Source organism: Electrona antarctica (genome assembly GCF_951216825.1).
Source record: "Electrona antarctica genome assembly, chromosome: 13".
Taxonomy (NCBI): domain Eukaryota; kingdom Metazoa; phylum Chordata; class Actinopteri; order Myctophiformes; family Myctophidae; genus Electrona; species Electrona antarctica.
The window spans coordinates 43,036,391-43,053,310 of NC_136794.1; the positions used below are offsets into that span (position 1 = coordinate 43,036,391).

The 16,920-nt window shown below is 48.0% G+C and overlaps 1 protein-coding gene across 6 annotated transcripts in view; it reads right to left on the reverse strand.

Moving 5' to 3' along the window:
- ttn.1 (titin, tandem duplicate 1) overlaps nucleotides 1-16,920 on the reverse strand; it is a 158,574-nt gene that overhangs the window by 135,803 nt on the left and 5,851 nt on the right. For 5 of the 6 annotated variants that reach the window (XM_079518095.1, XM_079518094.1, XM_079518091.1 and 2 more), the window contains exons 10-27: nucleotides 16,602-16,883; nucleotides 16,029-16,295; nucleotides 15,289-15,564; nucleotides 14,897-15,160; nucleotides 14,308-14,577; nucleotides 13,919-14,179; nucleotides 13,300-13,563; nucleotides 12,510-12,770; nucleotides 11,819-12,079; nucleotides 11,432-11,692; nucleotides 11,180-11,321; nucleotides 10,897-11,065; nucleotides 10,558-10,789; nucleotides 10,155-10,439; nucleotides 9,937-10,053; nucleotides 9,531-9,719; nucleotides 6,748-6,789; nucleotides 1,835-2,113 (exon numbers count right to left, since the gene is read on the reverse strand). In XM_079518095.1, the coding sequence (XP_079374221.1) occupies nucleotides 1,835-2,113; nucleotides 6,748-6,789; nucleotides 9,531-9,719; nucleotides 9,937-10,053; nucleotides 10,155-10,439; nucleotides 10,558-10,789; nucleotides 10,897-11,065; nucleotides 11,180-11,321; nucleotides 11,432-11,692; nucleotides 11,819-12,079; nucleotides 12,510-12,770; nucleotides 13,300-13,563; nucleotides 13,919-14,179; nucleotides 14,308-14,577; nucleotides 14,897-15,160; nucleotides 15,289-15,564; nucleotides 16,029-16,295; nucleotides 16,602-16,883 (4,122 nt within the window). The remainder of the gene's footprint in view (nucleotides 1-1,834; nucleotides 2,114-6,747; nucleotides 6,790-9,530; nucleotides 9,720-9,936; nucleotides 10,054-10,154; nucleotides 10,440-10,557; nucleotides 10,790-10,896; nucleotides 11,066-11,179; nucleotides 11,322-11,431; nucleotides 11,693-11,818; nucleotides 12,080-12,509; nucleotides 12,771-13,299; nucleotides 13,564-13,918; nucleotides 14,180-14,307; nucleotides 14,578-14,896; nucleotides 15,161-15,288; nucleotides 15,565-16,028; nucleotides 16,296-16,601; nucleotides 16,884-16,920) is intronic. The other variant, XM_079518092.1, reaches the window with a different exon arrangement.

The following is a 16,920-nucleotide window of genomic DNA, read 5'->3' on the forward strand; positions in this document are numbered from 1 at the left end:
CTTTTAGGGTTCCCTGCAGTTTCACTGCGTTTCCCAACAGTGCAGTGGCACTCTCAACTCTCTTCGAGAACACTGGCGGCTCTGAAATAATAGTAGCAGCACTTTATTATAGCAACAGTGCTTAAGTTTTACACTGAACTAGCTATGAAGAATGCCCTGTAAGGGTGTTTGACATTACTAACCTTTCGGTTTAGCTACTGACTTTGAAGATGCAGAGCCAACCTCGTTGGACACGACACACTGATATTCACCAATATCAGCACTCGCAAATGACTGGATCTCCAAAGAGGCCATGGATCTCTGTGCTACTATTCTATACTTCTGATCTGTGGACAGCACCTTGTTGTTCTTTAACCAGGTCACCTCAAACGGTGCGGTGCCTTCAAGCTCACATTCAAATGTGGCCACGGCTCCTCTCACTGCCTCGACAGAGACCAGTTCCTTTCTAAAAGAGGGAGGTTCTAAGAGGGGAACATTCAATGGGTTAGGTGCTGCCTAATTTGAATTACACTACACAAACTAATTTCTATCCACGTACTATAAGTCTACACACCTTTGACAGTGGCTTTGGTGCTGCAGCTTTCGCAGCCAGCCTCATTCAGAACCTCACAGGTATAGTTGCCACCGTCTCCCAAAGCTACGTCCTTTATTTCCAGGGTCGCAACTCCATCCTTGAGACCGATGCGATATCTGTCCCCGGCAGAGAGCTCTCTGTCATTTAAGAACCAGGTAGAGTGGAGCTCGGGGGTTCCTTTGACAGTGCACTGCAGGCGCACCGTGCTGCCTCGTTTCCAGACCACAGTGGCTTCGAGACGCTTTACAAAGCCTGGTTGCTCTGAAGGGTTTTTGTTGTTACAAAGAGCCACTGTTATGTCAAGTTAAGTTGGCATTTAAAACAACAACAGCTCAACATTAAGAAAGAGTGGACAAGATTTGATAAGATTGCTTTGATTGAACTCAACACACACACAGTCACAACACCGTGAACATTTTGTCCTTGACTCACACAAGGAAAGGACGTTCTCGTCTCATCACTGACAACTTCAAATGCTGCAGTAGTACTCCCTGCAAATAGAAAAGCGGTCTTACCTTGAACCACCACTGAAGAAGAGCAAGTTGCACTTCCAGCCTCATTTGTAGCTGTGCACACATATTCCCCACAATCTTTCAGCGTGGGTTTGGGGATATCAAGTGTCACCATCTTATTTTCAAAACACAGTTTACAATCTGGTGACTGGTGCACCTTTCTGCCACCTCTAGTCCAGGTGATGGTTACTCCCATCATCTCGCTCACATGGCACTCCAGGTGCAGGGGAGCTCCAACCACGGCAGACATGGGGCCCAGAGGTTTTACAAAGCTGGGCTTGTCAAGAACTCTCAGCTCCACGCTGCACACAGCCGTTCCAGCTTTATTAGAGACCTTACACTGGTACACACCGTGGTCTGTCGCCTCGAGTTTGGCTATTTCAAGTGTGTGCTTATTCTTTTCAGAAGAGGTGCGGTAGTGTGCAGGTAGGTTAGGCGAGGCGTGGTCGCCTTTGAGCCACTCTACATTCATAGGTGTAGTTCCTGTTACAACACATTGGACCACGGCCCTCTTTCCAACATACACAGTTTGACCCTCAGGTTTAGTTAAAAAGCTGGGCGGGTACAGCTCTATGAGGTTAAGAAAGAAGAAATACACATTATTAATGTGATTATTAGAATCCAAACAGTTCATAAGAGAAAACAAGAGAAGAAAAACAGAACAGAGAGTTCAACTGCAGCGTTGACCTCAGGTCTTTCATTTCAACCAACCAGCACAGAGGAGAGTGATGAAGCTTGTCGTTCTTACCTGTCACTGACAGAGAGGCGGAGCAGCTGTCACTTCCATGCATATTGCTGGCCTTGCACGTGAATTCTCCGCTGTCAGCCTTGGATGGGCTCAGAACCTCCAGAGAGGAAGTCTGGTAGCGGCTGAGGATCCTGTATTTATCGCCCTCCTTGATCGGGCTTCCATCCTTAAACCACTGGAATTTCACATTTGGCGCCTCCTCTGTGTCACATTCGAACTTGGCAGGTTGGCCAATGTTGATCTCCAGAGGAGCAATTTTGTGCTTGAACACCGGTGCCACTGTAGGAGAAACGGAAAAAGAATAAAATTAACATTGTGGAAGTGGCCAGTAACTCCTACTATGGGAATGTTTCTACAGGAAGTTAACTCATGAAATGGTGAACCTAGGATGGAAGGTGACAAACACATTATCCTGGCGTGACTGTGGGAGGAAGATGATGTTAGATTTGGTTGAAGGTGTGCGGATGAACAGAACTCTAGATAAGAGGAGTGAAAGACAGCATGCAAAAAGGATTGAACAGTCAATAGTGGCGGATGCTTGAGGTGAAGAAAAAGAACACAGGTGGATATGGGGGTGATGTTTGTGGAGATCCAACTGTTAAAGAATGAGTGGAAGTGTCACTTCTGTTTGATTTGAACCTCATAACCTCCAAAAAATAAGTGATTGTATTTGTTTTAGATATAGATTGCTATACCGCCTCAAGCGGACGCTCATTCATGTAAAACTGGAGAGAAAAGTAAATTTGGAGGTTTGAGGTTTTTATACAACAGAAGTTAAGATTGAAGAGTGTGAGTTAGTTTTGATGATTATATCAAAGTATTCTCCATCGTCCAACCTCTGGAGACCACAGTGAGTCTTGAAGTCGTTGTCGTCTTGCCGGCTTCATTCTCAGCCTCACAGACATATTCTCCTTGATGTTTCTCCTTGACAACTTTGTTGATTGTTAGTGTATATGTGTCATGATCTTTAGAACACTTGAACTCTTTGCCAGATTTCACCAGTTGTCCTTTGAAAAGCCAGTTCACCTTGGTGACGTGCTTAATGGTCGTGCTGAGCACAGCCATACTACTCTCCTCTGTGCAAACATCAGCCAGTGACTCTAAAACCACAGGATAATCTACCAGACCGTCTGAAGACTCACTGATCATGATGGCCTCGGACAGATACTCTTCCCTCAGTTCCCTGTGGACGGAGATGTCCACATGTCGTTCAACGGGGACCTGGCCTACGGGCAGCGAGGCTGTTAAATCTAGAGCCCCTACATCTCTGCCCTGGCTCCTCCTGATGCTCACAGACCTACCCTCCTGTCTGCTACTAACTTCTATGGACTCGTATATCTCTGACTGACTATGGACCGTTGCACTCTGGATGGAGGTCCTGGCTTCAGTCTGGACGCTAGCAGACTGAGATACGGCCGCAGGGAAACCAACCACGCTCTCCGCTACGGTCACCGTGTCTACAACGGATGACCGCAGCTCTTTGGAGTGGGCTGAGCTGACCTGTGCTTTCTGAGGCCTGTCTATCTGCATGGTACCGGGCTGCTCTGACGTGAGAACGTGCTGCTCCTGGTAAACCATGGCATGGAGAGCTGCCTGCAGTTCAGTCCTGAGGTCAGCCATCTGGGGGTATTTTCCCTCGAAAGCCAAGGTGATTTCCAAGGGGGCGCCCGCCGTTGTGATGAGGTAGATAAACACGGAACGTTTGGGCTCTTTCTGAACCTTGACCTCCTGTATCTGAGCTGCCTCTAACCTCCCGACGACGTCGGCCAGTAACAGAGGCTGGTCACGGGCCACTGCAGACTGCAGGGCGTCTCTCAGCTGGCGTTTGATATTCACACTGGATGCTTTGGGAATCTGAATCACGAAAGTCATCTCCTTAGGGAGAGTTTGGCTGTCCTGAGACTCGTGAACAAACATAGGTTCCCTAGGTTGAGTCTTAACACTGACAACGGAACCTTCAGATCTATGTATCTCACTGGACTGCTCTCCAATTATCACCTGTTTCTCCTCCAGTAGAACCGACTGTCTGACTGACTGACCCTCCTGAATCTGCACTGCAAAGTCCTGCTCGGCCGCCTCCAGCACCACACAGCTCTCTGCGGCGACTGCCTTCTCCTCAATGTAAACCGGCATTTTAGGTATCTTTGGCTCAATTTTCATTTCAGGCTTAAATTTGGTCTCGGCGACCAGACTGGTGGTGTGAGCCTCCTCTAGAACCTGTGTGTCTGTCACGCTGACAGACTGCATGACGTTCCAGTGCTCCTCCTTTTGGATCAGAGCACGCTGCTGTTTAACGTCGCCAGCGAAGGGCGTCTCCTTAGGGAGCTGCATGGGCTGAGAGGAGACGTGGAGCACGTTCTGAGGCCTGGGTTCTGTGCTGAGCTGCGGCTCAACGCCAGTCACAGACACGTCTAAATGTTTGTGATAGTCTGCCGTAAGCTCACGTCTCTCCTCTGACATGGCTGCATGTCTCCTAGCCTTTTCCTGTCTCTGTGCTGCCACCTGCTCTTCTGGTTTGGAAACAGTAAATATGTCTTCCTTAGGTAGGGCTAATACGGGATGGACTGACTGAACATAGAGTGTTGGTGGTGCCTCTTTTTTCGGCTCAATGGACGTAGAACTAATCTTCGCTGAAAACTCAGAAGTTCCCTCACAAACCACAGTTCTCTGCTCATCCTGTGTGACTGAATGTAATAAAATAGGACTTTTCCTTGATTGTGCATTCTCTATGGCAGGTTTTTCACTAGTAAATTTACCTTCTGATTGTAAAATATCCTGATCACAGAAAACCTGCAGATTCAGGAGCCTTTGTCCCTCTTTGTAACATTGCAGAGTCATTGCAGATTCTAAACCTGGTATGAGTCCTGAGGGCTCAGCTTGGAGTTGGTATTTCTCTTCAGCACTCATAGCTGATCTATAGACTTTGTCTTTGAATGGGACTGCACTCTCTTGTGATGGCCTGTGTATCTCAAACATCGCCTCCTTGGCTAAAGTGACTTTAGTTTCACTGACTGGTGCTAACACTGGCTTATGCTGCTCTTTCTCTATCAGGGGTTTAGAGGGCAGGTCTAAAGCGTACAGAGGATCAGTGTGTCTCTCTGTTATGGGCAGCTGTCCTGTGGACTGGGCCGAGTAGAGGATCTTTACACCCTCTGTGACCCTGAAACCCCTCTCCTCGTCTGGTCTTTGGGTTGTGGCTGAGGTTTCTTTGAGGATAGGCAGAACAGACTCTACTTGGTGACCGCTGACAAGTTGCCTGGGCTCAGTAGATGTCTGAACCTGCTCTCGTTTCCTGTCAGCCAGAGCTTCAGCTCTCACCGTGGAGAGGGGGAGGACTTCCTCTGCAATGGCCGACATGACTTTGGACGGCTGCTCTTTCGTACACTCTAAGGCTACGAGCTCTGGGCTCAGGATGCGCTCAGAGTGCTGTTCCGTGAACTTCTGCCTCTCCTGGACGGAGGAGGCAAAGGCGGCCGTGTGAAGCTGCTTGGCCGGGACGGCCGAGACCTGAGGCGGATGGGTGGGCGCCGCAGACACCCTCTCCTCCACCTCATGAGACTGCAGCACCGCAGCCCGCTGCGTGACCTGCTCTCTGTGTAGAGTAGCAGCCGAGATGTCCAGCTCTCTAAGAGCTCCCACCTGCTCACTGGGAATAATCTGTCTGTCCTCGGTACTGATAGTGTAGACCATAGGGTCTGATCTGCTTCTTTCCTGTCCTGTGAGACTGACTTGGTACATAAGGTGGGACTCTGTGGTTTGTTCTGCCATGGATATTTTCAAGTCTTTAGTCTTCTGAACTAATAAGTGTTGAGATACGGGGGCGGCATCCCTGAACACCAGCAGCTCTGCCGCACAGGTCGCTTCACCAAACTGGTTTGAAGCCTTGCACGTGTAGATGCCGCCGTCCTGCTGTTTGATGCTCTTAATGTTGATGAACCCAAAGCCATCTGGGTTGTTCACTGTGATGCATAACCCACTGGGTTCGATGTGACAGGTGCCTTTGAGCCACCGAACCTCTGGACGAGGGTCTCCTGTCACAACGTAAGTTAAGTAAGCCTCGCTGCCTTCGGCACACCGAGCAGAATCAATAGGTTTTGTGAATTCTGGGGGCTTGCCTGTCAGCTCAAACCTCTTCTCTACTCTTTGGCGCTTGCTCGGCTCCTTCACCTGAACATGAAGGTAAGAAGTGCAGGTGGACTGACCAAACCTGTTGCTAAGAGTACAGGAGTACTCTCCTTCATACTCCTTCTGAACTTTGTTAATGACCAGACTGTATTCATCTACCTCCTGAACAAACGTATAAACAGATGAACTTGTTATGCTGTGTCCATTGTGGAACCACTCAACAGTGGGTTTAGGGAACCCAGACACTGTGACAGTAAACCTAGCCGCCTCTCCATCAGTCACAGCTGCCGGAGAGAGTTGGGAGAGGAAAACTGGCTTTTCTTTTTTCTTCTCTAAAGAGCTCGAGAAGCTTTTGGACTCTGGCGTGAGTTCAAGTGTCTTGGTTTTTTGTGGTAATTTTAGGCCAGTGTAGTATGACTCCTGGGACTCTTGTTCCACTGTGACGGTTGAGCTAGACACAACTGTGTAGAATAACAACAGTTGAACAGATCACAATCTTAGGAGGCAATAAAGAACATTCATCCACAGACATGGTACATTGGATTGTTTTTACAAACCAAGCATGTGTGAAAAATAAAACTCTTCTTGGTGCATGGACATATAAAACAATATTTTACGTGGATATCTTACCTGGAAACAGTTGCAAGCGTTACATATAAAGCATGTATGTAAAACTTTTAAGTGCATGACAAATAATATAACATTTGACAATATTTGAGAATACAGTACACCAGGACAAAGCTTCATAAAAATCACAGCCCGCGGGAGGTCTATGCAAGAAAATTTACCTTTCACATCCGTAACTTCAGCCACTTCCTCCACCACTGGTACTGCAAAGATACAAACAAGAATAAATTAGCAATGATGTTCTCAAACTGAACATAACATCATATATATATATATGGTGCAAGACTGTTAGAATCAAGTGACATGTCGTGCATCCATATTATCTATATATTTTGTATTGACATTCTTGCATGCTTCCGTTGGAGCATTAAGTGTACAGCGGTTTTGTCGTTGGAAAGTGCTCAGTGATATGAGTGACCCTCTGACTCTCTGTCTCTCTTCGACATTGTAGTCAGTAAATAGAGGTCAGTGGTTTGGTAGACGTTGCTGTGTCCTGGCCGGTGTGTGTGGAAGCGGTGTAAAAATGGTGGCTGGTTGTCGACCGAAAGGACTAAAGCATGCAGATTGCCAACCTTTCGACTCAGCATCTCCGGCCGAGCAGTCACTTTTGCAAGTGTAACGTTCGCCTTGCCACGGCCCCATGTTCTTAACGTTAAGACAGCACAGAGGGCCGTCGTGTTTGAGAGAGTAAGACACAGAATCCTCAACGTTCAACTGGTTGCGAAGCCAGACAACGATTGGCGCCGGGAGCCCTGCCTTCATAGCGCTATACAGAGACACAGTGCCCCTGGGTTTGGACAACAGCTCCGGGGGCAGCTTGACCAGGAACTCGGGTCGTCCGGCGAGGTCATGGCCACGCCGTTGACAGGGGAGGACGTCAGGGAAATAGAGGTGGCTGACCAGGCTGTAAGGTCGCTGGGAAGACGGAGGCGCAGACCCCACTTTCTCGACAGCCCCCTGCTTTTTGTCTTGGCCGGGGAGACCGCTACGTGTCTCTCTGTCTGCCTGAGACACTTTACGCACAGAATCGGTAGGTACGGGGGTTTCAGCTTTGACATTTGCTTCTTTTGCTAGGTGAGAATAAAGTTAGGGAGATTGATTAGATGATCAGTTCATCGGTGAGAATGGTAAAAGGCAGCTGTTCTGTTTTAAACACTAAAAGGGGTTAGTTGGATGAAAGGATGGTGTTAAGGGAAGTAAGGCTGGCAACAGGAGAGGGAAATCTACTGGGTAGGTCTACAAAACAAAGGAGATTTGTTATTCCTCTACATTACAACAGGTTACAACCTAAGAGTATGAGGAAGGATCAGGGAAGAGCAGATGAAGAGGTGGAATGGACCAGCATGTGAAGATACAGCGACTCATAGAAGAAAGAGAAACCACCTTCAACAGTGAGCTGGGCCGAGGTACTGTTCTGGCCATGCGTGTTGGCTGCGGTGCATTGGTACACACCCTGGTCTCCCACACTAACGCTCTGGATGACCAGAGACAACAGCCCTCCATGCTGAGAGCTCCTCGCCCTCTGGGTGTCAACCAGGTTCCGGCCGTTATGGTCCCACACCACAGCGGTGAAGGGCAGCCCGTCGAAGGTGCACTTAAACTCGGCCATGTCGCCACTTTTCACCCGGACGTCACTCATTTCCATCAGCAGCCTGGGGCTGATCTCTGATCTCAGCTCGGCTGAGCTCGTGCCCTGCAGCTGAATGTCAACTGCTCTCCAAGAGGATAATGTTTTTGTGGTTGACACAGAGGAGCTCTCAGAGATGGTCTCAGTAAACTCAACACTGTGGACTGTCTGTCCGGCTGACAGGGACTTATAGCTCCCTGATCGAACCTCCGAGGTTCTCTGAGCCCCAGTGCTCGACACACTAGCTAAGCTTCTCATACTTTGATCTGGGCAATAAGAAAGAGTAGAGGCATTAGGGTCAACACATCAACGGTGACTGACGTCTTCAGGTTACTTGTGTGTGACGGCTTGTTTGCCAGATAAGAGTGCAGTCGGGTGGAGCTTTTTGAAGGCGGAGTCAGTCACGTGACCAGTGAGGAGGAAATAGACTGGTGGCTGGTTTCCTCCGTCAATCATGCAAGTTTGACTGGTGCCAAAAAACACGTAGGGATTATTTCCGTGCCTGAGAGTGCAAGGAACCCGAAAAACTACATTTCCAAAGTTCAGTTCTGTACAGTATGTATATTGCATTCCTCAGAAAAAAAGATGCATTCCTCTGAAATAACGAAGTTACTATTGTTAAGAGCTATTCATGTCGGAAGAGAAGACAACCGCATGCAACACAATTGCATGCTGCACAATTATGTTCAGTGCTTAAAGTGAGGGAGGCTGAGCAAAGATGACACCCAACCTGTCACATGCACATTCCTGTTCTTTTCGCCATAGTGTCCGGCATGCTCTAGGTCCGGTTTGGTATGCATTAGGCCATGGACCCCTATATCTCTGAGAGTTATACTGTAAGGGTCCATTTGGTTCCTCCTAACTATCTATCATTAGCTCTGGAACCCCCTAAAGGACCGTAAACTGTTAGAACAGCTAAACCAGCTGTTCTAAACAGCTAAACCAGCTGTTCTAAACAGCTAAACCAGCTGTTCTGTGGCTTTGGCATGCTGGACAGACAGGCACTGGACCTAGCCACCTCCCCATGCAAAACCACAAAGCATTCTATTGACTTAATTAAAGAGATATTCTTCTTTAATAAGCAGAACGAAGCGCTCTGCTGAGATTCTGATGCAACATATACACCGTAGAAAAGAATGCTAATTATGGTTTGTGTATGGCCAACATCTGTCAACATACTTGCCTGGACAGCATGTGTGGCATTATTAAGGGACATGCTCTTTTTCATAGAAAATCTCAGCTGAAGCATTAATTATTATTATTTGTTTCGCAAGTCAGCAGCAGTCAGTATGTTAGCCGGTCTTTGGAAGAACTCACCATCAAGTGTCAGAGATGCTAAGGTTGTCACCATGCCAGCAGAGTTTTTGGCAAAGCATGAGTATTCCCCTGTCTCCACGGGACGGACTTTGGCAATATCCAGCTGGCAGGTTTCACCATACTGAGACATCTTGTAGGTGTTTGACTGCCTGACCTCTCTGCCGTTAACGTACCAAAGGATCTGCAGATCTGTATACACACAGATTTGTCTCTCCGTCAGTACAAAACAACTGGAAATGTACACAACCACAAACGTACAAATATAGGTTTATCATGTCTTTTCTGTCTTTTCTCATGACTACTCTCTTTCACAACAATCACAACTTCAAGGTAGTGTAAGGGATTTTTCTTGGTCCATATTGAGGGTCCAAGCTGTTTTCTATTTTAACCAGATAAAAAGCATTACCATCTCCAGAGAAGCTGCACTGGAAAGAGGCTGGCTCTCCCTCCATGATCAACAGGTCACCCAGAGGGCTGATAATGGCAGGAGGAGAGATCTGGGCTTCAGCGGTCACCTCAGGAACTGGATGGTAGTAAAAAATATAGTGTGTTGTTTTTGCTTATTGCAAGTCGCTCTGGATTAAGAGCATCTGCTAAAGGCCTGAATTGTAAATAAGCGCTTACCTTCCACGGTGAGAGAAGCTGTGCTTGTGGCCTCTCCATATTCGTTCTTGGCCTCACAGTTGTAGACCGCCTCGTCTTCTGGGAACACTTCCATCAGGAGCAACGTGTGCTCGTTCCCGTCGCGAAGGAACTTGATTTTGTAGCCAGAGGCCAGAGCCTGGGAGTTCTTGTACCAGGAGACCTGGGGCTCTGGAATGCCAGTCGCCTGCACTGAGAAGCGGGCAGGCATCCCGGCTAACACCGACAGAGCCTCCATGTGCTGGATGATCTGAGGAGGTTCAGGGACTGGAGGGACGGTGAAAAGAAACGTTAAAAAAAAGGTGCTTGCAAAGCTCCATCTTAACCAGCATAAACCCGATATACTTTGTTTATCAGGGTCCCCTGTCAGGGAGCGGCCACTTACGTTGCACGTGGAGGTTACAGATGCTGCTGTTCTTTCCGGCGATGAAGGTGTACTCTCCGGCGTCGCTCCTGTAGGTCTCGGAGATGGTGATGCGGTGCAACTTCTTGACGTTCAGGTAGTTGAACCTCTCCTCCACAGAGAACTCGATCTCCACGCCGTTCCTCAGCCAGTGACCCTCCACGTCGTCCTCGTTCACCTCGAACTCAAAGGACGCTCTGTGCTTCTCGACAACCTACACGGTCACAGACGAGAAATGTATCAATGTTGATATGTGAGGGGAGACGGAACCACGGAATGAGTGAACGAACAAACAAAAAACTTTCAAATCAATGCACTCACAGTAATGTCCCGTTCCGCAGGCTCAGAGATCTTGACGTCGCGTCCCAGTACGGTCAGAGTTCCTTTGGACATGTTGGCACCGGCCACAGCCGTGTACTCACCCTGGTCGGCCAGACGAGCCGACTGAATCACCAGCTGATGCACGTTCTTATCTGACATCCCTCTGACTCTGGAGGTGAAAGAGACATACAGTAGTACACATCAGGATCAATCCACATTCTTAGCAGTTGTCATCAGGGCTGTTCACATTACTCGGAAATTGAATTTCAATGCGCCGTCGTACCTGTCAGACATCTCCAGCTCCATTCCGTCTTTCAACCACATCACCATCACGTTGGCTTCAGAAACCTCACACTCAAACGTCACCCTCTTCTTCTCTGTGATGCTCATGTCTCGGAGCTCCTTCATGAAGTTAATGATGCGAGCTGCGACACACAAGCACGCGCACGATCAACAAATAGAATAGAAATGGTACGAAATTCTTGAAATGAAAAGGGGCAAAGAGAGTCACTTTTGTGAAGAAGGAAGTGCTTACCTTCGACGTAAAGCTTAGCTGCCGTGGAGGCGGACCCGGCCTTGAAGGTGTACTCGGCGGTGTCGCCAAAGTGCGAGTTCCTGATGCTCAGGGTGTGCGTGAGCCCTCGGCCGCGCGTCTGGCACCTCTCCGTGGACTTGATCTCCACGCCGTTCTTCAGCCACTTGTAGGTGATGTTCTCGTAGTTGACGTTCACCTCGAACGTGATCATGTCCTTCTCCTGGGCGTTCAGGTCCTCCAGCATCTTGGTGATCAGGATTGCTGGAGGAAGAAGAAGACATTTTGAATGGAGAAAATTAGTGGATTTATTTTTTGGAATAAACTATTATGACATATATCCAGAATAGGGTTCATGTGTGGTTAACCATCAGGTGTCTCAAAACTCACGGTTGATGGTGAGCGTCGCAGACACGCGGTCGTTCCCGCAGATGAAGGTGTACTCCGCGGAGTCCTCCCCGCTGGTGTTCATGATCTTCAGCTGGTGGAGTCTACCCTGGACCACGATCCTGAACTTCTCGCTCATCTCGATCTCCACGCCATTCTTCAGCCAGGTAGACGGCACGTTGAAGTGGGATGTCTCGCACTCGAACGTGGCCACCTGGGTCTCTGGGACCACCAAGTCCTTCAGGGGCTTGGTGACGCGCAGGGCTGTGGAAATCGTGGGGGGAAAACATTTACCTTTACTTTGCAATTTACAATTTGCAATTTAGGCATTTAGCAGAGGCTCTTAAACCAGAGCGAGTTACAGTAAGCACGAACAACACATGGTAATACATCAAATGCATAAAAATAGTCATCAACGATCATAAGCAAGCTAAGAGCCTAACTTCCTTCTAACAGTAGAATATCTCTACAAATCTTTGCTTCTGGGGCGGTACCTGAAACAAAATATTTTCAGATGGGGGTCGGCGGCCGAATACATACAATATTCGGTGGTCCTTGGCATGAAAAGGTCCGAGCACCACTGATTTTTCAGAAAACTGTCATGATTTAGAAGACATTTTGTAGAATCCGGTCCTCAGGTGTTATAAACGAGTTATAAATAAAGAACACTCCACAAGTGGGAATGAAAACTTACACTCGACGAGGAGACGAGCGCTGCAGTGCAGGTTTCCGGCCACGGCTGTGTACTCCCCCTGCTTGCTGTCGTCCACGTCGTGGACCACCAGCTTGTGGGACTTGCCGTCGGACATCATGCTGTAGTGTTGGCTGGGCTGCAGCTCCACGTCCTTGAACATCCACTTCACGGTGATGTTGTCCTCCGACAGGCCCAGGTCGAAGGAGGCCTCGGCCCCCAGCAGCGACGTCACGTCCTTGGGCTTTTTCAGGAACTTGATGGCTGAGGCGGGGGAACAAATAAACGTTTGTCAAAATATTGTTGCGTGTAAAAAAATTAAAGGCGACCTCACCGGCCCAGCTTGGATATTAAGTCAACCTAAATGACACTTAACTTAATTCAGATTCTTGAATTCTGGTGGTGGGAAAAAAAAGAAAGAAAAAATCTTTCTTCTGTTTGAACACTGGAGATTTTACAGTGTAGATTGGGGTCACTCCAGAGATATAATAATACATATTAATACAAAAATATATATATCAAATGGGGGTATGTCTGTGGTCTAATGCATATCAAACTAGGGGCCCTTGAAATATTTTGGACGGGATTTGGTGTTTTTACCCTTCAAGACAGGTTGGGAACCCCTTTTGGGGTTCTTGTTGCTATGTAGAATGTACCATGACATTTGCTTTTTGTCATTTTTGAATAAATATATTTTTTTCCAGAAAACTCAGGATTTAGAAGGCATTTAAAAAAAAATCGGCCTCAGGTCTAAACACGTAAAAAAGCTAGCGAGAATGAAGGAGCGACTCACTCTGCACGTTAAGCCTGCCGCTGGCGGACAGCTTGCCCAGCTTGAAGGAGTAGACGGACTCGTCCGTGGTGACGCAGTTGTTGATCTTCAGCGTGTGGGCCACGCCCTCCACGGTGATCTCGTACTTGTCCGAGGGCTTGATCTCCACGTTGTTCTTGATCCACTGGGCTCCGCGGACGTTCTCGTGCGTCAGCTCCAGGTTGAACACGGCCTCCTGGGTCTGGACCACGTTCAGGTTCTTCAGCGTCTTCTTCACTTTCACGGCTGTAACGACGACATACGTTAAATAAGATCGCACACATTAGCGCTGTGAGCTGCGACCCGGTCAAATGCGCAAAATCAGCAATCATTAAAAATACTTTACAGTAATAGGGTGAAATTAATTTGCCAGGGCTGCTCAGACTTGCAGTTAATTAACATAAAAAACAGTGTTAAAATAAAAGATACTTAAATTTAAAAGGGGAAAAAGCATATCTTAATTTTATTCACTAAAACATCCCCTTGTGTATGTCAGAACGCTGCTTATTCAAATGCCTTATATTGCTTGGTGAAAGAAAGTTCTTTGTGTTCTTTCTGTCACATTTATATTAGTCTCTCTTAGACAGAAGCCAGGACTTACCGTCCACTCTCAGGGAGCACGTGGTCCTGGACGTGGCCACCTGGTAGGTGTACTCTCCCACGTCCTGGGCTCTGGTGATGTGGATGACCAGCCGTCTGACCGCTCCCATCACCTGACTCTCCACGTTGTCGCCGAAGTCCAAGGGCTGGCCGTCCTTCAGCCAGTGACCCTCCGTGGTGGGGTTGGCCACCTCACACTCCAGCTCCGCCATCTGGGAGTCGGCCACCACCTGGTCCTGGAGCGGCTTCTTGATGGCACCGCCTGAGCGCGAGAGAACCCGATTAGAAACGACTAGGGCTGCAACAGTTCATTTAACTAATTTAACTATTTTTTTTCCTTCCAAAATATAGAAGCAAAAATTATATAATTATTATATTCTTTTTACACACCTGACACAGTGAGCGTGGCGCTACACGTCTTCTCTCCGGCCGAGAAGGCGTACTTCCCCTCCTGGTCCTTCATGGCGCTCATGATGGTCAGGGTGTGGCGCTTGCCCTGGCCTCCCTTGGAGTCCATCTTGTAGTTGGCGCTGGCCTTCAGGGTCTGGCCGTTGAAGGTCCAGAACGGGTCGATGCCGGGGTGAGAGACCTCCACCTCGAAGGTGGCGTTCTCCGACTCGGAGCACACCTTGTCCTTCATGGGCGTGATGATCTCGATGGCTGTTGTTGGAACACACGGGATAAAATGTAGCTTACTGCGCCGTTATTAAAGTATCTTAATGTGTACTAAACCGCTGCTTGTTAACTGAACTAAACTATACTGGAACCCCAATCTAACACTGTAAAAATCTAGTGTTAATTTGACTCAGAGAGTTAAATTAACTGAGGATTTATTACAGCGTAGATTGAGGTCCCAGAGATGCATTCAAAAGGTTGAGAATCACTGGACTTAAACAGTAGAAACACAAAGGGACTACAATGATCGAATGTGGCGGGCGGCGCGAGGCAACACAAGCTGAAAGAACATTGCTCCACTTACGCGTAACAGTAACGGTACAGCTGGTCTCGACCTTGCCGACCGTCAGTTTGTATTTGCCCTGATCAGAGGCGTAGGCCCTGAGGCAGGACAGGCGCTGCTTGGTTCCTTTGGTCACAAACTGGAGCCTGTCGCTGGCCACCAGGAGCTTGTCATTGTGGTACCACTTCATGGACTTGATGTCCTGGGCTGAGATCTTGGCCTCCAGAACGGCTTTGGTGCCCTCAACGACGCTGATGTCCTTGAGTGGCACTGTGATGCCAATGACTGCAAGACAAAATTACAAAAACACCGAATTAGAACGTCTCAGAGTGAAATGAGTAGATCAGGGGGTACCAGAGATAAAACTGGCGGTCCTTCATATTCAAAAGGGTGTAGAAGAAACTGTATGTTACCCTGAACGTTCAGTTTGCAGCCGGTAGCGATGTCTTGGGCGGGGATCACGAAAGAGTACGTGGCGTGGTCACCCTTGATGGCGTCCTCAATCAGCAGCTTGTGGACCTGTTTGTCGATGACCATGTGGACGCGGGCGGAGGCGACGACGGGCTGACCGTTCTTCAGCCAGCTTCCTCCCTCAATGTTCTCCTGGGAGAACTTGACCTCCATCTGAACGATGTCTCCCTCGCAGACCGTCTGGTCGACCAGAGGCTGCATCAGGGTCACGGGGCGCACTGAAACATCCAGACCAAAAACATGTTTTATTAAACACATTTAGACCGGAGGACACATCTGTGTCACCTTATAGCTTTTAACCACTTTAAACCACTATTTAAAACTTTAGCTGTTGAAAAACAGCAGATCTACAAGCTTGTAGATCTGCTATTTTTGAAAACTCCATGAAAATGTGTGCAAATTAATATATATTCTTTCACAGTGCAATATTTGCTTCTGGGGGTCCCTGGAACAACAACGTGTCCTTGACATGATAGTTTGAGAACCACTGATATAGAAAGTTTCTGGAAAACTCATGATTTAGAAGACATTTGTAGAATCCGCTCTCAGGTCTAAATGGGTTAAACGCATATATTATTGTCATTTCATCACATTTGTAACCTAAACAACTCTCGCGTTGAAATAAAACGACCAGATTTGAAAATGAATGATTCACAAAGCTCGGTCTCAAAACAGAACTCACGTTTCATGGTCAGCATGGCGGTCGTGGTGAACTCGCCCGACTTGAAGGTGTATTTTCCCTGGTCGTCCTTCTTCACGTCCTTGACGGACAGGCTGTGTCTCCCGCGGCGGGAGTACGTGACGTACTTGAGGCTGGGCGTGATCTCCTTGTCGCCGCGGTACCAGGTGCCCTCGGCGTCCTCCCGGGACAACTCGCACTCAAAGTCTCCAGAGTAGCTCTCGGGAACCTCAATGTCCTCCAGTTGTTTAGTCATGGCCAGGGGGGCACCTGGTGACAAGTAGTCATTAAAAGTGTCATTAGTCATTAAAAGTCGTTAAAAGTGGCAGATAAATGACACCAACTCTGTTAAAAAGGCAATTATGTAATTATCTGCTATTCTTTATGTTTTGTAAAAAAGATTTAAGCCATCTAAAATCGGCGTCCCAAACTTCTTTCGGCTCGAGACCCAAAAAGGAAATATCCCAAACTGACAAAAATACATTATGAAGCCCTATTTTTTTTTTAAGTGAAAATAGCCGATCTACTGGCTCGCTAGCACATAATCACAATTCTGAATGCAGTCTGCGGACCAACCTTCAACCACCAGCTTGGCATCGGTCCTGATGTCCTCCTCATCTATGACAACGCAGCTGTACTCCGCCGAGTCCTTCATGACGATGGTGAGCACGGACAGGAAATGGACCTTCCTGTCGGAGTGCATGCGGTACTTGTCGCCCGTGAAGATCTCCATGTTGTTCTTCAGCCACTTGACCTTGACGAAAGGCTCGTTGGTCTCGCACTCAAAGGTGGTCAGGCTGTCCTTCTCCTTGGCATTGGTCTCGGCCAGCTTCTCCGTGAAGAAGATTACTGTCTTTCCTGCAAATAGATGTGGTGAAGAAACAATAGCTTAGGA